The sequence below is a fragment of the Odontesthes bonariensis genome, chromosome 22 (assembly GCF_027942865.1).
Source record: "Odontesthes bonariensis isolate fOdoBon6 chromosome 22, fOdoBon6.hap1, whole genome shotgun sequence".
In the NCBI taxonomy this organism is placed as follows: Eukaryota; Metazoa; Chordata; class Actinopteri; order Atheriniformes; family Atherinopsidae; genus Odontesthes; species Odontesthes bonariensis.
Window position 1 is genome coordinate 31,743,080 of NC_134527.1, and position 21,033 is coordinate 31,764,112.

The window sequence follows — 21,033 nt, forward strand, 5'->3', positions numbered from 1 at the left end:
ACAGTTTGAAAGCTAACCTTGCCATGGAGCGAAAGGCTCCGGAAAGGCTGACTGCAGCTATTGCATTGTGTGATGAGGCTTGGTGGATGTTCCCATGGAATTGGAATTTCCGCCTCCGCCCCATTAGGAATTTTTAGTATTTCAGCTGCTGGCCCCTTGGTAACCCAGCTCCAGACAGGATGGGGGTTGTAGTTATACAAACAGACTCCTGCTTTACACAGCCTCGTTTCTCTCAAACAGTTTAGAATATCCGTCTTAAGCAGTTCTTAAACCTCACATAAACAAAAAACATTACATATTTCATCATGTCATTACTTTTTAACTCGTGTAAAATGGAGAAACAGCGTATGGAAAAACGGAGTACACTGTATAGGAATGAGGAGGGTATTTAGCAGCCTGGTTACGCAAGAGTCCGACATTTCTGCAGTTCATTGAAGTGTATGTTCACACAATGCCAAGAGAAAAGACCCATCGGCCCTCTACAATTTGGAGTCCCTCATTCTACAGAGAAAAAAAAAATTTGCAAATGAAAAACATTAGATTTGAATGAATATTTTCCCATTAGTGGATGTCCCAGCATGTTTCTCCATGGTCTGACTGTGCCAGCCCCCTCGTCCCCCCTGGAGCTCCATGTAAGGCTGTAGTGGCCTCAGTTAGTATGTGAAATGTCAAAATTGCCACTGGAAAAAGACTAAAGTTCCATTGTTCCATGGGGAAGTGTCTTTCGCTATAAAAATGAATATGCCAACACAGTTTTTATGTTTGCAAAGTTGCATTTGAATAAATCACAAGTTAAGTTTGTTGAATACATCAGTATACAAACTAAAACATTTCCTGATGGCACAGGCAAATTCCAAGGCAACAATGCCAGGCTGAAATCTGTCTAAGTCTTAGTTAGCTGGTCAATGGACACATTGGTCTTATTTGGTGTTGTCCATCTGAGGCTGTATTTCCTTCATTTTAACTCTGGGAAAGTTTTTATTTGGTCCTGATATGGAAAACCTTGGAATTGAAAGGTTTTTTCACTTGACTGTGTGTAGTCCTATTAACTGAAAGATCAGTTGGATTGTCTGAGATTTGCTGCTGAATAGCATTTTATTTTATTTTATTTATTTATTTATTTTTTTGAAAAAGTACTATCCATATTTTAGTGTTTGGGTGAGGTGTGTAATATAATGTTCCAATGCAATCTGAATAAATCCACGAGTTGATTTGAGCTATTTTCTGCGCAGAGCTGATCCGTACAGGATATCAAGTTTGAATAAATCTAGAATTGATGTGTTATGTGGTTGTGATTTTTCAGAAAATGGACACTGCAGGAGTCAAAGTGCTTGAGACGGCGGAGGACATCCAGGAACGCCGGCAGCAGGTCTTGGACCGCTACCGGCGTTTCAAGGATCTGTCGATTATGCGCCGGCAAAAACTGGAGGATTCTTACAGCTTTCAGTTCTTCCGTCGGGATGCTGATGAGTTGGAAAAATGGATTCAGGAAAAGCTGCAGATTGCTTCTGATGAGAACTACAAGGACCCCTCGAACCTGCAGGTGAGCTCTTTTATTTTCTGGATCTCTTCTCAAATGTCTGACACAGCGTTAAAGCCATCTGTTAAGGTGATGCTCCTCAGGGCTTCATTCAGACGTGCTTATGGAAGGGACAGAAAGAGCCACAGCACACCCTTAATGTTTGCCATTTGCACCAGAACAAATTAGAGATCTAGCTAAAAACTGTAAGCTTATTGAACAGTCGGTTCAGTTGGTCAGCAGAAAAAGCCCCGTTTGAACTTTCTTGGTGTGGCCCGACAGTGCTAACCACTACGCTACTTTGCAGCCCCCTTGTTAGATTATAAAACGTCAAGCTAAGTACTGGAAGAGCATTATTAGCTCTTTTATTTGATTTAAAGTCATGTTGAAAGTGATGGATGGGTTTGAGGTCTGACCTAATCAAAAAAACACTCAAAGCTGTTTTACACTAGAAGTCACATTCGCCCATTCTCTCACACACACACACTCATTTGGCCTTTTTTAGTTCAGGTTTACAGGCTACACGGTGCTTTTTCCTCTATCATTCCCACACTGGTGGGCGCATTAGAGGAGATATTGACCTGTAGTCCAGGGAAGTTGAGAATGGAACCACCAACTCTCCGACTGGTAGTCCTCCTGAGCTACAGCTGCTTCCCTGTCTCAAAGGGTCTTTGCATTATAACACAAGATATAATCTTTCCATAGAAGAAGAAGAGGTAGAATTCTTGTTGAGTGCAGATGCTTCTTATGCACATGGCGTGCTTTCTCTCCACAGGGTAAACTGCAGAAACATCAGGCCTTCGAAGCAGAAGTTCAGGCTAATGCCGGGGCCATTATCAAACTGGATGAGACTGGAAACCTCATGATCACTGAAGGCCACTTCGCCTCTGAGACCATTCGGGTAAGTATTGGGAAGTGCATTGGGAAGATGGCCTTTGTCTATGTATTGCAACATACTTTGTCCTCTTTGTGGATTGTAGAGTTATACTTTAGGAGCAAACAGAAAACAAGATGCTGTAGAAACATGGGAACACACACACCAAGCTCACTTTGCTTTGTGTTCTAAGTTCCTGCCCACTGTTAACCCCTTAAATCTAATTCAGTCCTACACGCCTTACCGGACACAACAGAGACCAGTAGTTACATGTGTCAATATGGCTGAGTATATACAAGTGTGTTGAGTTGTGGTGTGACTCCTGAGTGCTTTGAAAATTGGGCTCCTGACATTCAGTCTTGTTATTCTGTTGGTAGAAAACAAATTCTTTTTTTATTGTATGTATTTCTTTTCACCGTGAGGTCAGCTCATGGTGAAACGTCTAGTTTTCAACTAGGATTTTTAAACCGTTTAGGATAAAACGTACCTTTACATCTCTCTGACTCACGTTTCTGTGGATGCATGTTTAGACCTAGTGTGGTTTTTTTCCTTTTTTGTTATCTTTTAACCTTTCTACTCTTCTCTCCTGTTTGCCAGACTCGCCTGGAGGAGCTGCATCGCTTATGGGACCTCCTGCTGCAAAAGACCAAAGAGAAGGGCATGCGTCTGTTGCAGGCCCAGAAACTGGTCCAATACCTGCGAGAGTGTGAAGATGCCTTGGACTGGATCAGTGACAAGGTCAGTTACTCATCTGTATACTTTCCCAAAAATAAAATCCTTTTCAATGTTTTATATTTCCGGGTGTAGATTCATTTTTAGATGTTTTGCATTTGAGCCATTTCATAAAAAGAGGGAGACGGTGTGGGTCTGCTTATCGTTTGCATTGTACCTCAGTTTAACTTGAAATTGTTTTTGTTGTTTAAGCGTTTAAACCTAAAAGCCTACTTCAGGTTAATATTTTCGGCTAAGTTGAATGCGAAATGAATAGCAGTTTCTTTTTTCCAGATGTGAAATATCATGATACACCTATTTACCAGGACCTAGTGTTCTAGTGTGTGCTGCACTGTGGTAGCAAGGTTCAGTAGCTCCCATCAGATTACATGTATTTTGGATCTCGTTGAGAATTTGCACTGAGCATTCTTGCTCTGTGGGAAAATATTTTTTGAGAGCTGTGCTTTAAGGGTAATTTCTCCTGGTAAAATTTCTTTTAATCATCAGTTATGATGATTTAGCATGGCAATGGAAGAATAGTTTATTTCTATAAAACAGTGCATTTTGGGCAGGAGCCAGACAGAAAATGAAAGGAAGTTTAAACTATTTTACGCTTAAAGGCCTCGGTATGCTACTCCGTCGCTATCTGTCAATCCGACTCCGTGGTCACGCAGAGGCTATTAAACCTTTCGAAGTTCTCCGTCGGGATTCCCCTCCCGATCAGTAGGCACCGCTACGTTAGACGACCTAATCTCGCGACGTCTATCATGAAAGTCGTTGACTAGTTGTTCACCTTCCGGCTCCGTTCCACTCCTCACAGTGAACGATGGCGACCGACAGAGAAAGACTGTTGTTGGAGTTGGAGCTTGTTGATGTTGAAATGCAAATAATTTTGACCAAATGTTGCCCGGCACACAGTAAACTCTTTCAAAAATGGCGGTGTTGTTGTTCTGAGAGGAAGGAGCTAAACTGGACAAGTGATTCCGGAAATGATATTGTTAGCCGACCAATCACAACTCTTGCTGTCTCCGCGAGTCTCCGTCTCCTCGACAGATAGAAAGGAATGTTCGCCAACGCACGCAAGCGACGGAGAGCGTCTCCGGGAGGGTCTCCGTGGCTCTCCTTAGCCTTTCCTGGACAACCATAAATCAGGCTCAAGTTGTTATGAGGAATGTGAGATCACTAGCACATGAAATGGAAGAGCTCAAAGCACTGACCAGGAAACAGCAGAAATATACGGAATGCAGTATTATGTGTTACACTAAGATGTGGTTGCTGTAACATGCTGTTCCCCACTTTCAGACAGGATAGGCAGACAGGGATATCACAAGTAGAGGCAAAGTAAGAGGCGGAGGTATAGCAGTACTTGTGAACAACAGATGGTCTAATCCGTGTCACTGAAGGAGAGAATCTGTGCCCCGGACACTGAAGTCCGGTGAAGTGAAGGACACTGAATTTTCCATACATATTTACGACCAAGAGAGTTCATGTCCATGGTTATAGCTAGCCAGCAAAGGTCTCAAAAAGTAATCCAAATAATAGCATGCTCCCCGTATTCACCTGACCTGAGTCCTATTGAAAACTTGCAGGTCCTCCTCAAAGATGAGGTTTACAGTGAGAGAGGAAAGCCCACCTTTTTAAGAAGCATTTAGGACGCTGCGATTGTTTCTTCAAAGAAAAGAAGGGTCAAAAGGGTTGTGTGAAGTGCTTAGAAGTTAGCCTTACCATTTAAAAGGAATTTCCTTTAATTTACTATTGTGTTATCTGTTTCTTATTCTTACAAAAAGGAGAAAAAAAAACAAACGAGTTTAAAATATTCTTTTGCCATTTAGTTGCCTTACAACCGTGCCTACTTATATTCCTATGAGACAAAAGTTTGCCTTAAATTCAGTTCACTTCAAGGCAATAGTACTTTATTAATCCCAGAAAGGGAATTCTATCGCTGCATATTAATTAGTTTTCAAAGATAGATAACAGACTAAAATATAAATCAGCAGACAAACATGCAGAAAGCTGAAATGTAGGAAGGTGTGGAAGAATTCTTCAACGTCGCCATCAGTTGGTCATGGAGTTTTTGCAGCTTGACGACGGCTTCACTGATGAGTACACAGGTAACACAGATGAACTCTCTGAGTAGATGACATGGACAGAAACTCCCAGCCAACAGTCCAACATCTGGGGTGCAGAGACGCTCCTTCTCTGGGATATGTCCAGGATTACACCATCTGTTGTTAACCAGCTCTGTGATCCTCCTCCTTTACTGTTCCCGCTCTGTCTGCAGTCTCTGTCGGTTTGGACAGGTTTAAAGCTGACAAGACGGGCTTTAGTTGTTGCCATGTTGCAATGAAAAATCTAACATTGCTTCTTGATATTCCTGCTGGGTCCTTATCGGGGGTCCAGGCTTGTCCATTTTATCTGCCAGTGATCTCACACTTTCATGATGATCGAGGGGGAAAGTGGTTTAACCATTCACCTTTTTCTCCATTTTCTTCCTGCTCCTCCTCTTTATGATCATCTCTTTGACCTATCATGATTTGAGGTCTTTTCCAGGCATTTCTTGGACTTTGAAAAGCTCAGTCAGCTGCTCCAACAAGTTAATAACTTTCCTGTTGCCATGGTTACTCATCATAAAAGATATTGGTTTAAGGTTCACTATTTGATCCATTGCATTGCCTCAGCAGTAACATAAATCATACGGTGTACAGTTTGCCTCAAGGTTGCTGTGTATGAAAGCACTCAAAGTTGTTCATCCACCTTCCTTATAGGAGGCCATGGCCACCTCTGAGGAGCTGGGCCAGGACCTGGAGCATGTGGAACTTCTGCAGAAGAAATTTGAGGAGTTCCAGACAGATCTGGCAGCCCACGAGGAACGTGTGAATGAGGTGAACCAGTTTGCATCGAGGCTCATCCAGGAGGCGCATCCCGAAGCTGAGCTCATAGTTCGCAAGCAGGACGAGGTCAACACAGCCTGGCAGCGTCTTAAAGGCCTGGCCCAGCAGAGGCAGTCCAAGCTGTTTGGGGCTGCCGAGGTGCAGCGCTTCAACAGGTAAAACACAGACAATAAACACAGATTTGTGTTAATCCCTTCCCATTCTGATTAAATGGCTCCATTACTTATTTAAAGTCAATTCAAAGGTGTTCTGGAAGATGCTAATGAGTCTGGTTCCAACTACAGGGATGTTGACGAGACCATCAGCTGGATCAAGGAGAAGGAGCAACTGATGGCCTCTGATGACTTTGGTCGTGACCTGGCCAGTGTGCAGGCTCTGCTCCGCAAACACGAGGGTCTGGAGAGAGACCTGGCTGCTTTGGAGGATAAAGTAGGATAGACGCTGCTCTGCAGAATCTCACTGTATATAAAGAACCACCATAACGGTGCTAATCCGATGTCCTGGTTTCTTCTTTGCATCAGGTTAACACACTGGGTGGTGATGCAGAGCGCTTGCAGCATACACACCCCCTCAATGCTTCCCAGATTCATCTGAAGAAGGATGAACTCGTCACCAACTGGGAGCAGATCCGCACTTTGGCTGCTGAGCGCCACGCCCACCTAAATGACTCCTATCGGTAAAATACGAGGCACCACATTCCTTTTACCTAAGCTAACCATAGTCATCGTTGAAAACAAACTTAAAATAATTCCATTTGGGATAAAGTATTTTTTCATTTAGTTTTCATTTATACCAGCGTCTCATCCTAAGAATGTCAGTATAAGAGCAACAAAAGCAACAGAACTATCTTTTTGTACTTGACAAAATAAAATCTTCACATTCTAAACTGATGACATTTCAGGGACCGTACATAAGGAAAGTTAGACTGCATCAAATAGCTACTTCATTAAACATTTCTCCTCTAAACTCTTCCTCCCTTTTATTCCAATATTTCAGGCTGCAGCGTTTCACAGCTGACTTCAGGGATCTTACGAGCTGGGTGACGGAGATGAAGGCTCTGATCAATGCTGATGAACTGGCCAGTGACGTAGCTGGAGCTGAGGCCCTGTTAGACCGCCACCAGGAGCATAAAGTGAAATTCCTTCTCCTACCAACTCTTTACTTTTAATGACCATCGAATGTTTAAGTTTGACTACAAAATTAAATATTATGTATTATTATGTAACTGTTATGTCATTTTCCCCCATATCTTCCTTAGGGAGAAATTGATGCCCATGAGGATAGTTTTAGAGCCACAGATGAAGCTGGCCAAGCCTTGCTAAGCACAGGACACTATGCTTCTGAAGAGGTCAAGGAAAAGGTGGGGGCATATTGCCATGTTTGTGTGTATGTATATATAGATCTATATTGATAAAGTCTAACAGCAGCAGCAAAGCTAAGTCTGAATCTGTTTCTCCGGTCGGGACCCCAAAGATGTAAAGCCTGGTATCCCTGGGCACCTCAGGGCAGTTTAAGGTCCAGGAAAGTGCATAACAAAATTAGGTGTACTGCAAAAAGAGCCAGAAGCACACAGTTTTAAGGTTTGCATAGTTCTCCAGTGCTGCTTCAATACTAGTGCTTGTTTGTGTGCAGCTTGGCAGCCTTGCTGAAGAGAAGGAGTCTCTGCTTGAGTTGTGGGAGGTCCGCAGGCAGCAGTATGAACAGTGCATGGACCTGCAGCTCTTCTACAGGGATACTGAGCAGGTCGACAACTGGATGAGCAAGCAAGAGGTAACTTAGAACTCTGCTAATACCTTTCTATAGGAGAAATGGATCCTGGTTTGAGCTGGCCTGTAGAGGTGATGTGCAAGTTGTAATGGTGTACTTGATTGTGTAGGCTTTCCTACTAAATGAAGACCTCGGTGACTCCCTGGACAGTGTCGAGGCATTGCTGAAAAAACATGAAGATTTTGAAAAGTCTCTAAGTGCTCAAGAAGAGAAAATTACTGTAAGTTACCTTATTTTGAACACTTTACCTTCCTGTCTCTTGTTTATATACAACAAACTCTAAACTATTTTTACCAATGTCTTCTTTTTGTACATTTCCAGGCCCTGGATGAATTTGCCACTAAACTGATTCAGAACAGCCACTATGCCAAAGAGGATGTGGCTACCCGCAGAGATGCTGTAAGTACTACTATCATTTTCCCAAAGTAGAAAGAAAGCCCCTCAAATGTAACTGTAAAGAAGGAAGGTCATTTTTTTTCTCCCAAAAGTAACATTTGAGATAAAATGTAATCCTTTGAAATATTTCAAATGTTAGCCCCTGCCTATCCCCCAACACACATGCACACACACAGTGATTTGATCTCCATAGAGACAGCTACACCTGCAGTTGTTCAATTCATCCAGTAGGCTATTGCACTGGATGAATTTCCTGTGATGTTTTTATTCACTATACAGGATAACCAACAAGTATATTGTGTCATTAGTTTTCCTGAAACCCCTCTCCTAAAATGACACCAGTCAGCTCCATAATATTGAAAATTGATCTTGCTGTCTTGTCAGCGATGGCATTTTTTCTGAGTCTTTGACAAAGGGACCTACTGTTGCCTATTGACATTACTGCTCATATGATACTAGACCACCCTTTACTGGATCACAAGGCAACACACTTATCACGGTCTTATACATGTATCTGTCAGCCTACAGGCTGAACATGTTCAGTTTCCCACACATATGAATCCATTTTTTTTTAACTTTGGAGAAAAAGTGACATTCCTACCACCAAATGATAAAGCAGTTGGCATTTAGTTTTTTTTAATGTCGGTTTGTTTTTGATGAATAAGAAACTTTTCTATCATTATCTTGTCACTTTATAGCTTCTCAGCCGCCGCAACGCTCTGCATGAGCGTGCTCAGTCTCGTCGTGCTGCCTTGGAGGACTCTTTCCACCTCCAGCAGTTCTTCAGGGACTCCGATGAGCTCAAGAGCTGGATCAATGAGAAGATGAAGACTGCCACCGATGAGTCTTACAAGGTAGTTTTTATTTTTCCCAGACAGTTGGATATCTTCTACTGTGGTGATGTGTACTCACTTTTGAATTGCATCTGCTTTACATTCTTTTTCTGTTTGCTCAATCCTTTAATTCCTGCTCTCTTGACAACAGGACCCCTCCAACCTGCAAGGCAAGGTGCAGAAGCACCAAGCCTTTGAGGCAGAGCTGTCAGCCAATCAGAGCCGCATTGATGCCCTGCAGAAATCTGGCCAAGAGCTGCTGGATGGAAAACATTATGCTTCAGCTGAGGTGGCTGGCCGCATGGAGGAGGTCAGCTCTCAGTGGAAGAAACTGCTGGAAGCCACTGAACTCAAAGGTATTCCAAGGTTTTTAAAACTTTGTGTGTGTGTGTATGTATAGACCGGATTTAATTCAAGAACAGGAACTTAGATAAAATGCATAGTAAGAAAAAAAAAATTACAAGCTCTAGGTAGAAACAATTCAATATTAAAAACAAAAGTAAAAGGTTAAAAACAATGATGCTATTTATTTGTAAATGGTAATGAGTGAAGAACGGAACCACACCCCAATTCCAGAGATGATCAAGCCAACAACCTTAACTACTTCCATTTTGGCTTCGCTTTCAGATGAATTTTTTTTTGAGCTTTCATGTCTTTATCTCCAGGTATCAAGCTCCGTGAGGCTAACCAGCAGCAGCAGTTCAACAGGAACGTAGAGGACATTGAGCTTTGGCTATATGAAGTTGAGGGCCACTTGGCTTCAGACGACTATGGAAAAGACTTGACAAGTGTCCAGAACCTGCAGAAGAAACATGCACTGCTGGAGGCTGATGTGGCTGCTCACCAGGTACCCACTACTTGACATCATTTATGAGAGATCATCAGATACTCTTTGTATACATGTACATATTCAATTCAATTGAAATCAGTTTTAATTTTATAGGACCAAATCGCAGTAAATGTACTCAAGGTACTTCAAAAAAACAGTCCAAATTTAAGCCAATTATAATTCAATTCATTGTAATTCAATCATAATCCAATCAAATCAATTCACTGAAGTCCAAATTAATCTCATTAATGTATTACCAGTTTTTTAAGTTAAAAAAGCCGAGCTAAGGAAACCAACAGATTACATCGAAACTTGCATTGAAAATCCTCTGTTCTGAGCATACACGAGGTGATGGAAGAGAAAAAAACCTCCATTTTAACAGGAAGAAACCTCAAGCAGAGCCAGACCTGGAAAGGCGCTCATGTGTCTCAACCCAAGGGGGGTTGAGAGGACTGGAAAGAGGCTAATAAGCACCATAGCACCAGGCCAGGGATACCTGCTGAGAAAGAGAAACACAAGTTAATGACAACAACAATGTGTTATGTCCATGGAGAGTGAAGAGAGCAGAGGGAGGAGAAGTGCATTCCAAACCTGAGTCTCTCCTAACTATATTCTTTATCAAAAAAAAAAAGGAAAGTTTTAAGCTCAATCTTAAAGGTAGAGAGGAAATTCCTCGTAGCGCCACAAAGTTTTTGGACGCAACATTAACGTGGGCACGCTCTATAATTATGACCGTTGGTCCGCTCCATAGTTTGACAAATCAGGAAGGGATTTAGCCTAATCTTCTGGCAAGCTTGATTGGATAAAGAAAAGGGTCTTTTGAATGGCAAGTTCATCTTCACGGCACCAAAATGATCTGCCGTTTGTTTAATGTGAATTGAGTCTTAAATGTCACCTGCTTGCAAAACGCACGGCTGATGCAGAGATGCCCACTGCCTCTCACCAAAGTCAGGCCTCACTTAGTAGGTTTGCAACCATAGAACTCCACCTATGGCAAGTTTGGACAACGTTGGAACGTGTGAAATAATTTTCTGAAAGTGTGAATGTTACACCTAGGAAAGAATGTTCCATCCAGGTCAATGTGCCCTTCTGTTGTCGCTTGTTGGATGAAGAATGTTCTGGACAGTCTTTGTCGGGACAATTTTTTTGGAGTGGTTAATGTAAATATAAAATGCTTTAGCAGAAAGAACGTATATTTGTCTACTACCATTTTCAGAAAAGTATTAAAAAAGATCCATTTATGGTGCATTTAGAACATGTAAAAATATGTATTATAACATATTTTGAGATTAATCTGGAGTTAACTGTGGACAATCTATAGATTAATTAGATGCGATTAAATATTTGATTCGATTGACAGCCCTAATATCTATGTATATACATGTATATGTGTGTGTGGGTGTATAGATTGAGTTAACATGAGATAGCACATGTATGAATCTTTCTGTAACTCTCTCACTTAGGACCGGATTGATGGCATAACAATCCAAGCCCGACAGTTCCAGGAAGCTGGGCACTTCGATGCTGACAACATTCGCAAGAAACAAGAAGCTTTGGTGGTTCGTTACGAAGCTCTGCGTGAGCCCATGGCTGCCCGCAAGCAGAAACTTTCCGACTCGCTCAGGCTCCAGCAGCTGTTCAGAGATGTTGAAGATGAGGAAACTTGGATCCGTGAAAAAGAGCCAATCGCTGCCTCAACCAACAGAGGTGAGGCTTTCTAAACAAGCATTCAGACTAGCGTGTCATGCAGTGCTTTGAGATTAAAATTCTCTTTGTTAGTTTCCGTTAATAAATTGGCAAACTAGATCCTTCTGCTGAAGCACAACATCTTGGAATGATTATGATGATTCATGAAGATGGGGCGGGGGGGGGGGGGGGGGGGGGGAGAAATCAAATTTAATTCTCCTTTTTTCAGGCAAAGACCTGATTGGTGTCCAGAACTTGCTGAAAAAACATCAGGCTCTGCAGGGTGAGATTACAGGTCACGAGCCTCGCATTAAGGTCGTCACCCAGAAAGGAGACGCTATGGTGGAGGAAGGTATTTATTCCAATTTAATGCTCTGTCCCAAATCCTCCACAAGATATTGTTAGAATATTTGAACTCCTGCTGATTTTGTGTGGGGTACTCAGGTCACTTTGCCGGTGAGGAAGTGAAAGCTAAGCTGACTGAATTACATGGACGCTGGGATATGCTGAAAGCTAAGGCCTCTCAGAGAAGACAGGATCTTGAGGACTCTTTGCAGGCCCAGCAGTACTTTGCTGACGCTAATGAGGCAGAGTCTTGGATGAGGGAAAAGGAGCCCATCGTTGGCAGCACAGACTATGGGAAAGATGAAGACTCGGCTGAGGTACGAGAAGATGAAACGGATCTTGACAAATTCTTAGAAATACAATTTAAAAGAAAGAGAAAACCTTATTAAACTGCCATCTGTCTACTTTTAGAGATTGTTTCTATGAGCTATAAAAGCAACTGTTCAAATGTTCTTGTGTCAAAAGCAATTGGAATTTTTTCCCTTTTACAGGCTCTGCTGAAAAAGCACGAGGCCCTGATGTCTGACCTGAGTGCTTATGGCAGCAGCATCCAGGCCCTAAAGGAGCAAGCCCAGTCCTGCAGGGTAAGATGGGGAACTTTGAGATGCACTACTGAGTCTCTGAATGCTGTTGAATACTGTTTTGGAATTGATGGTATACACTATATTCCCAAAAGTATTCACTCACCCATCCAGATAATTAACTTCAGGTGTTCCAGTCACTTCCATGGCCACAGGTTATAAGTTCCAGCACCTCTGCATGCAGACTGCTTCTACAAACATCTGTGAAATAATGTTTCTCTCTCAGGAGCTCAGTGAGTTCCAGCATGGTACCATGATAGGATGCCACCTGTGCAACAAGTCCAGTGGTGAAGTTTCCTCGCTGCTAAATATTCCACAGTCAGCTGTCAGTGGTGTTATAACAAAGTGGAAGCGACTGGGAACGACAGCAGCTCAGCCGTAAAATGACAGAGCGGGTCAGAGGATGCTGAGGCTCATAGTGCTCAGAGGTCACCAACTTTCTGCAGAGTCAGTCGCTACAGACCTCCAACCTTCATGTGGCCTTCAGATTAGCTCAGGAACAGTGCGTAGAAAGCTTCATGGAATGGGTTTCCATGGCAACTGCATCCAAGCCATACATCACCAAGTGCAATGCAAAGCGTCGGATGCAGCGGTGTAAAGCAGATTACAGACTGAAATGCCCTCTGAGCCACATGGAGATGAAATCAGTGCCAAGACCGCATTAACTTCTGTGTGGAGAGTATTATTCCCACAAGGACAGTGAAAAGCTTCCCCAGTATTAAAAACTGGATCACCAATGACCTGATAAAGCTGCTGAACATGAGTAAGAATTGAAGAGCACAGGAGCATCACACGGGACTCGAATCTCTGTTTCTCTTCACGGTGTACACCTCAGACTTCCAGTCCAATAAAGTTTGGTTGACTAGAAAGTCACCAAGTGAGAGGATCCCCCTCATCCAGGGCAAAGCCTCCCAAACAAGTCTCCACAGTAACCAGATTGGGCTTTTTTATAACTTTAATTTGAGATAATTTTTTATCCATGCTGGTCCAGTTGTATTTCAAGATGACAATAGCAGGAGTTTTTCAGGGTCTGTGAGGAGTATTATTCACACATGAATTGGCCACCATGGAGTCAGACTTGAACCTAAGTGAAAATATTTCTGATGTGTTGGAAAAGACTACTCATTACCAACTCTGCCATCACTATCACTGCAACTAAATGTGAAAATGACTTTTCCTGACTAGAAAGTGCATGAAAATTTCTTCAGGTGAATGGGTCATTCATTTTTTTTTTAATTCTTTTTTTCAACCGAATAGCAACAAGTTGCACCAACTGATGATGAGACGGGAAAAGAACTGGTTCTAGCCCTTTATGACTACCAGGAGAAGAGCCCCCGTGAAGTCACCATGAAGAAGGGGGACATCCTCACACTGCTCAATAGCACCAACAAGGTAAAGATAAAACTGTAAGAAAGTGTTCAAAGAGAAGGAAATTCTGCATTATTAATGTTCTTTGCAGCAGAACAGTGTATGTGGAACTAGAGCATGGTGAAGGAATATTCAGGATATGGGTTATGTTAAGGTACGTTCTGTTAGGAACATGTTACTTTGTGGCTTACTGAAGGGATTTTAATAGTTCTGTAACCTAGGATAATGAGATGTGTAAATGCACTCACAATCAGTGAGTTGAATGTGCATCAGTCATTTTAGTCAGTCAGCACGACTTCCAGAGAAATGTTTGAACTGTTTATTCGTTCAAAATCGTAATGAGATAATACATCAGGTTGTGTGTATGATAATTGAAGGGTAATTATAGCTATATATTTCTACACATAGCTACATTTTTCATTCAAATGTACAGCTGGATCACTCTAAATTCCTTTTTTGTTTAGTGCTGTCAGAAATCAGAAGTGTTTTGGTTTTTTTCCCTCTAATTATACAAAGCTTTTAGTATCTGAGTAACTCCCCTCGGTTTTGTTTCATACGAGTTATTTGCCACAGAAATCCTGAAATAGCTACTCGGCCAGCCTTACTCACTGAGGCTTTTTGCTAGACGTTAGTTTGGCCAAAGAGTGCAGGGATATTAGTTTCTGTGATCAGAGCTGGTACTATGGCTGTAAGCTCATCAACAGCTGGTAAAAATCTGGGGTTGTTTATGACAGAGTAAGGACATGAAGGATGAGAGATTTCCACACCTCCGGTGCCTCATCTTCTTTGTGCAGGACTGGTGGAAGGTGGAGGTGAATGATCGCCAGGGCTTTGTTCCCGCTGCTTACGTGAAGAAGCTGGACCCCACCCAGTCCTCCTCCAGGGAGAACCTGCTGGACGAACATGGCAGCATTGCAATGCGCCAAGATCAGATCGATAATCAGTAAGAAAGTCTAAAGTGAACATTTTGATGCTTGTACTAAAACTGTTTTATCAACACATTTCTTTCTTATAAGATTTAGTGATGAGTGATCTTTGCACTGCTCTTTGAGTTCTTTTTTTCTTATTGGCTCACATTCTCTGCCCTGTCCTCTAACAACCGCAATGCTCCTGGCCTCTTTTTCTGTCTCTTCTGCTTTCCTGTCACTGCATTCAACAACTTAATCTTGCCTTGCTGTGCATTGGCCTTGCCTTGCCACTGTGCAGGCTTGTCACCAAGGAGGCCTGCAGCGTGTCTGTGCGCATGAAGCAGGTGGAGGAACTGTGAGTAGGAATCAGTACCCTACTGCGTGTACTTGTGATCATTGACTATCATAAAATGTGCAGGAAAAACTCCAACAAACTCATGTTTGGAGAAACTACTTTAATTTAACTTCTATTCAGTACAAGGTTGAAAGTATATATTTTACATATTTCTAAGTAACTTCTCATCCTAGGTTTTTCCTGTCAGTTTTATGTATGTCACTTCATCAGCTGGTCTGTCCAGCACGTTTTGTTCAAGATGCTAGTCTGAGAAATGAGTAATTATTCTGCAGTTCATTGATAAGAAATGAGGTCTTCCTTGAGCATCTCAATCCCAGAGTCACTGAAACTGGAGGTTGTACTGGAGGTAAAGATGAATGTGTAGGCAAAGGGGCCTAAGATACTTAGTAGAATGATTACTGTAATCATTTAAACAGAAAAGACTGTGGGTCCTTACATCTGGGAAGATTTAACCCACAACTGGTCTGTAGACCCATTACTACTTCGTAATGGCCACTTTGAAATGAGATGTATGTCACAAGTCAGTCTTCCTCTCATATCTTATTGCATGTGCACTAGCTCACCACACTGTGTCAGTTTCGGACGTTGTAGTTCTTCTGTGATGTAATGCTTCCTTTTGCATTCTTTTCTAAGGTATGGTACTCTGTTAGAACTCGGAGAGAAACGCAAAGACATGCTGGAGAAGAGCTGCAAGAAGTTCATGTTGTTCCGTGAGGCCAATGAACTCCAGCAGTGGATCAATGAGAAGGAGAATGCCTTGACTAATGAGGAGGTTGGCTCTGACCTGGAGCAGGTCGAGGTTCTACAGAAGAAGTTTGACGACTTCCAGAAAGTAATATCTGCGTTTTATCATCTTTCCCTAGCTCACTACATGGCTTTGCTATGTTAATGTTGAATCCAGTTTTCTGAACTGTTTCTGGTACATTATGGCCCATGAAACATAAATGTTGAATTTGTAGCCCCGATTCAGTTATGAAGACCTCTAAAGGAATAAATCATTCTGGAACAGGACTGTTGGATTTAAATTAGTTTCATAGCACACTCATGTTTTCCACTTCCACTGTGATTGAATTGTTTTTAAGAGGAAAACGTTTCCAGCTTTCTTTTTTTCTGCACATTTTTTTGCCCGTGGTTACTTTGTAAATGCTCATGGTTACCAAAGTGTACGGTGTCTTTCTTTTGTGCTCTCAAGGACCTTAAGGCCAATGAGTCTCGTCTGAGGGACATAAACAAAGTTGCATCTGAGCTGGAGTCTGAAGGCCTCATGGCTGAGGAGGCTCCCATGGTCCAAGCGCAGGTAAACTCCACCTCCCTGTATTAACCAATAATTCTCCAGTAAAAGTTCCCTGTCCGTGCTGTAATGATATGTTTTACCCTATTTTCAGCAACAGGAACAGCTTGGCTCTGCTCCTGGCAAGGTTGATATCATTTATGTTATTAACATATACATTGTTTGATAATGGAGAAATCCAAGAGATGGTTGTAAAAACAATGATTAATTGATGAAAATGTAAATATAATTGTGGCCATCGTGTTTACGTACATGCCTTGTTTGTTCAATAGGATGAAGCTGATTCCAAGACTGCGTCACCATGGAAGGTAAGCGTGAACACTTATCTATGTAAAAATCCAGGAAAAGAATGGAACAGTTTTATATGCTTTAAAATAAAATGCATCCACCTCCCAGTTTGGACAGATGGTTAGTCTTGGTCTGATACTGTTCCACTGCATGACTGTAAAGCATTGGGTAAATGCTGGATTCTGGTGTCTCACTTCACTGCAATCATGGCAAACAGCACATTTTGCTGGCATTGGGCACGGTGTTGCATATACTTGTGATTAAACATTGGCGAAACAATGGGCAGTTTTGGATTTTCATTTCTCCCAGTCACCTACAAGTACCTCGTGTGATTTCTTCTACTTAAATGTCAGCTGGTGCTGCTGTTGCCATGGTTGCAGTGCTCTAAATGCTCTGTTGGTCCTGGAATAGGTCTGAGACCAACCAAGCTTTGGAAAAAATCAAGGCAATTTCTATAACACAATTTCTTGTTTTTTCCTGCAATGTTTCGGTCACGTTTGATTTTAGACCGTACGCTTGGGTGTTCAAACAACAGCTAACTTTAATAGTATCAAGGTAAGAGTAATGGCTCCGTTCCAAACCCGTCCCTTGCATGTCCTGTCTTGTGACCAGAAAACTAACCCCATGGCAACAATGTCACATGATGTGTCCCTTCCTGCTCCCTGAAACCTGAATGAGTGCTCACTTCTAACATCCAGTGTTTTCTGGTGTATGGATGGTTGCTGACATCCAGAAGTCATGATCACCTCTGTGCAGATCATGATTTCTTTAATGTTTCCTTTTTTGTGCAATTTCTCCTCATTCTGTGCAATGTTCCTGCCATGTTCTGTGACTTTCATTTCCATTATCCACACGTGTTCATTTGTCCATCATTGTCTGTATTCATCAGATACTCTATAGATAAGTACACATTTAGCAATTGTTAGATTTGGTTTGAATATTCTAAAGTAGAACACTTTATTTGGTAGCTTTCCTCACCATAAATTCAACCACTTGCGCTGTTAAATGTTTAAAGATGTGATCACTTAATAAGTCACTCTTTACGTGAGTAAAATGAACACTTCAGTCTGCAGATTATCTCGGATTTCCATAGTAAAGACAGAGGAATCTGATTGTAAATGGGGTCATATTCCAGTAAGGGAGCAAAATGGTGATTGGTTTCTGTTTCATGTGCAGGAACTGAACAATCGGTGGCGATCTTTGCAACAGCTGGCTGAAGACAGGAGCAACATGTTGGGCAGTGCCCATGAGGTGCAGCGGTTCCACAGGTACAATTTAAAAAATGAAGAGATAAAAATGTCCCATTTTGTTAACCTCTATTTGTACAAATTGAACTAGTGGAACAAATTGTGTTTGATATTTAGAACTTGTTTGATTTTTGTTGAATTGTATTTTTTGCCCTTTTACTGGGCTACTGTGACGATAGGGAATTGCCACACTACCTCTTATTTATTTAGCTAACAAATAGGTCTGAGGTTGGTCTCATGTACAGCAGTTTGCAATAAGTGATGAATCGGTGTCACAGAAACAGACCAAAGTTGTCTTGTGTACTGTCAGGGATGCTGATGAAACAAAAGAGTGGATCGAGGAGAAGAACCAGGCCCTCAACACAGACAACTATGGCCATGACTTAGCCAGTGTACAGGCTCTGCAGCGCAAGCACGAGGGCTTTGAGAGGGACTTGGCAGCGCTGGGTGATAAGGTGATAAGGTTATCACATATATATGATCATACATGTTATCGTAGCTGTATCTCTTGAGTCTTTTATGAATTTTTCCTCTGTGGAATGCAGGTTAATTCTCTTGGGGAGACAGCAGAGCGTCTGATCCAGTCTCACCCTGAGGCAGTAGATGACATCCAAGAGAAATGCACTGAGTTGAACACGGCCTGGAGCAGCTTAGTGGGACGTGCTGACCAGCGCAAAGACAAGCTTGGAAACTCTCATGACCTGCAGCGTTTCCTGTCAGACTTCAGGTGAGGAGGAAACAACCAAAGCAGTGCCAGTGTTGGTTCAGTTCAGTTTATTTATAAAGTACCAAATCCCAACAAATGTCACCTCAAGGTGACAATGATACAGTCCAATTCAAGCCAGTCAGAGTCCAATTCATTGTAATCATAATCCAATTAAATCCAATTCATTAAATTAAAAATAATCCAATTCATACATACAGAGCCAATTCAAAAACAGTTTCCTAGCTAAGGAAACCAACAGATTGCACTGAAACTTGTCTTCAGTCCAATCTCCCGTCCTGAGCGTGCCTGAGGCGACTGTGGAGAGAAACGACTCCCTTTGAACAGGAAGAAACCTCTGGCAGAAATAGAACCAGGAAGGGTGGCCATCCACCTCCACCAGCTGGGGTTTGAGAGGACAGAAAAGAGGGGACAACAAACACTGTAACACCATTCAAAGGATACCTGTTGGAACAGGGAAACACGAGTTAATCTCACATGTACATAATATCATTTGAAAAATTAAACGGGGCAAAAAGAGAGTAAAGTGAGGAAAGGTGTGACAGATGAGGCCCCCCAGCAGGCTGGGCCTAGGATCACCTGATAATAACAATTTCATTGATAAAGAAGCTCATGAAATCATCACTGCTGAGAGTTAAAGGAATACCTGGCTCAGCAGAGCTCGGACTCTTTGTCAGCCTGGCTACAGCACTGAAGAGAAACCTGGGATTGTTCTTATTCTCTTCTATCAATGTACAGGTGTATGTTTGGTGTGTGGAATTTCATATTTTTTTTTATTGTATTTTCTTTTTAATTCTTCACCACTACTCAGAGATCTCATGTCCTGGATTAATGGCATTCGAGGACTGGTGTCCTCTGAGGAGTTGGCCAAAGATGTGACTGGAGCTGAAGCCCTTTTAGAAAGACATCAGGTACACACACACACACACACACACACACACACACACACCCTTCTGCTTATGGCAATGGAGCAGGCTATTGACAATCTAGATTTGCTTGTCCATAATTCTTGTTTTTTTGTCTTCCAGGAGCACCGCACAGAGATCGACGCTCGTGCTGGTACCTTCCATGCCTTTGAACAGTTCGGTCAGCAGCTTCTGGCTCAAGGCCACTATGCTTCTCCTGAGATTCAGCAGAAACTGCAGGCTCTGGACCGCGAGCGTGCTGACCTAGAGAAGGCCTGGGTTCAGCGCCGCATGATGTTGGACCAGTGCCTTGAGCTCCAGGTGGTTCTTTAGCCTTGAAATGACTGTTTGGACTCAGTTATTTCATGATCTCTGACAGCTCTGTTTTCCATCCACAGCTTTTTAACAGGGACTGTGAACAGGCTGAGAACTGGATGGCAGCTCGTGAAGCCTTCCTTGCCAGTGATGATAAGGGTGACTCCCTGGACAGTGTGGAGGCCCTCATTAAGAAACATGAGGACTTTGACAAGGCCATTAATGTGCAGGTCTGTAAAATAATCTCTCTCAGAACCTGACAGACCTGTAAAAGTTGTCAGTGTGTATACTATTGAAATCATTGTTAACCTGATGCACAGGAGGAGAAGATTGCTGCACTGCAGTCCTTTGCTGATCAGCTGATTGGAGCTGACCATTATGCCAAACCTGACATCTTTAACCGCCGTAATGAGGTCCTTGACCGGTGAGAAATATATATATATTTTTTTCACTCTTTTTCTGTGCAAAATATACATCAAACCAGGAAATGACATAAGGAATGTATCTCAAGTCATGATAAAATTGATGTCTTTTGGCATTTCAATATGTTCTAAATATAATAATGCAATGCATAACCTGTAGTTTGGGTTGATAATCTGGTTGATATACCATTATGTTCAAAGTACAAATTAAGCAGAACAATCACATGATGATTTTATCTGGAGAGTTTAACATTTTCAGCAAAACTGATCATCAACTAATTGTTTTAACAACTGACCTCATCCTATCTGAATAGCTTTCTTTAATGTGATTATCTTTTTTTATTTAAAGGGAGAGTTCAGTTCTTTTTTTTTTTTTTTTTTTTTTTTTTTTTTTTTAACCTGGACCTTATTCCTAGCTGTATATACCTTCATCTACTCATTAATAACATTTTGGTGTCACTCGGAGTCGATCGGACACAATCAGATCTAGATCATTCGAGGACTGCGTTTATTATGGGAGTGAACGGGACAAGGCCAATACAGCCTCTAAATAAGGCCCGAAAGTCCTTCATGTCACCAATACTTTAAGTATTGTTCAGAGTTGCCTGTTGTTGTTATCGGGGGCTTTTTACCCTTGCAATGGCCTTGCCCCGTTCACTACCGTTATGATATATGGATTATATTATATGTAGATTTGCGGTCATTCGGCGGTCTGTTGTTCTCTGGCCAGCTGTTCCTCTCTCTGCTTCTGCATCCTCCTTTCCAGGAGCTCCTCATC

General features: G+C 42.1%; 1 protein-coding gene across 5 annotated transcripts in view; it reads left to right on the plus strand.

The window, feature by feature from the left end:
- The window catches only part of sptan1 (spectrin alpha, non-erythrocytic 1), a 44,637-nt gene that overhangs the window by 8,737 nt on the left and 14,867 nt on the right, over positions 1-21,033 (plus strand). For 2 of the 5 annotated variants that reach the window (XM_075456686.1, XM_075456687.1), the window contains exons 2-34: positions 1,304-1,543; positions 2,295-2,420; positions 2,991-3,131; positions 5,870-6,150; positions 6,280-6,424; positions 6,517-6,671; positions 6,992-7,127; positions 7,254-7,355; positions 7,628-7,765; positions 7,872-7,982; positions 8,084-8,161; positions 8,857-9,012; positions 9,143-9,347; positions 9,657-9,838; positions 11,284-11,527; positions 11,736-11,858; positions 11,951-12,168; positions 12,343-12,435; positions 13,690-13,824; positions 14,595-14,743; positions 15,007-15,063; positions 15,697-15,895; positions 16,256-16,360; positions 16,449-16,481; positions 16,627-16,662; positions 17,150-17,197; positions 17,819-17,910; positions 18,200-18,344; positions 18,435-18,616; positions 19,425-19,524; positions 19,642-19,839; positions 19,917-20,063; positions 20,154-20,257. In XM_075456686.1, the coding sequence (XP_075312801.1) occupies positions 1,307-1,543; positions 2,295-2,420; positions 2,991-3,131; positions 5,870-6,150; positions 6,280-6,424; positions 6,517-6,671; positions 6,992-7,127; positions 7,254-7,355; positions 7,628-7,765; positions 7,872-7,982; positions 8,084-8,161; positions 8,857-9,012; positions 9,143-9,347; positions 9,657-9,838; positions 11,284-11,527; positions 11,736-11,858; positions 11,951-12,168; positions 12,343-12,435; positions 13,690-13,824; positions 14,595-14,743; positions 15,007-15,063; positions 15,697-15,895; positions 16,256-16,360; positions 16,449-16,481; positions 16,627-16,662; positions 17,150-17,197; positions 17,819-17,910; positions 18,200-18,344; positions 18,435-18,616; positions 19,425-19,524; positions 19,642-19,839; positions 19,917-20,063; positions 20,154-20,257 (4,601 nt within the window). In that variant the 5' untranslated portion in view covers positions 1,304-1,306. The remainder of the gene's footprint in view (positions 1-1,303; positions 1,544-2,294; positions 2,421-2,990; positions 3,132-5,869; positions 6,151-6,279; positions 6,425-6,516; positions 6,672-6,991; positions 7,128-7,253; positions 7,356-7,627; positions 7,766-7,871; positions 7,983-8,083; positions 8,162-8,856; positions 9,013-9,142; positions 9,348-9,656; positions 9,839-11,283; positions 11,528-11,735; positions 11,859-11,950; positions 12,169-12,342; positions 12,436-13,689; positions 13,825-14,594; positions 14,744-15,006; positions 15,064-15,696; positions 15,896-16,255; positions 16,361-16,448; positions 16,482-16,626; positions 16,663-17,149; positions 17,198-17,818; positions 17,911-18,199; positions 18,345-18,434; positions 18,617-19,424; positions 19,525-19,641; positions 19,840-19,916; positions 20,064-20,153; positions 20,258-21,033) is intronic. The other 3 variants (XM_075456689.1, XM_075456690.1, XM_075456688.1) reach the window with 2 other exon arrangements.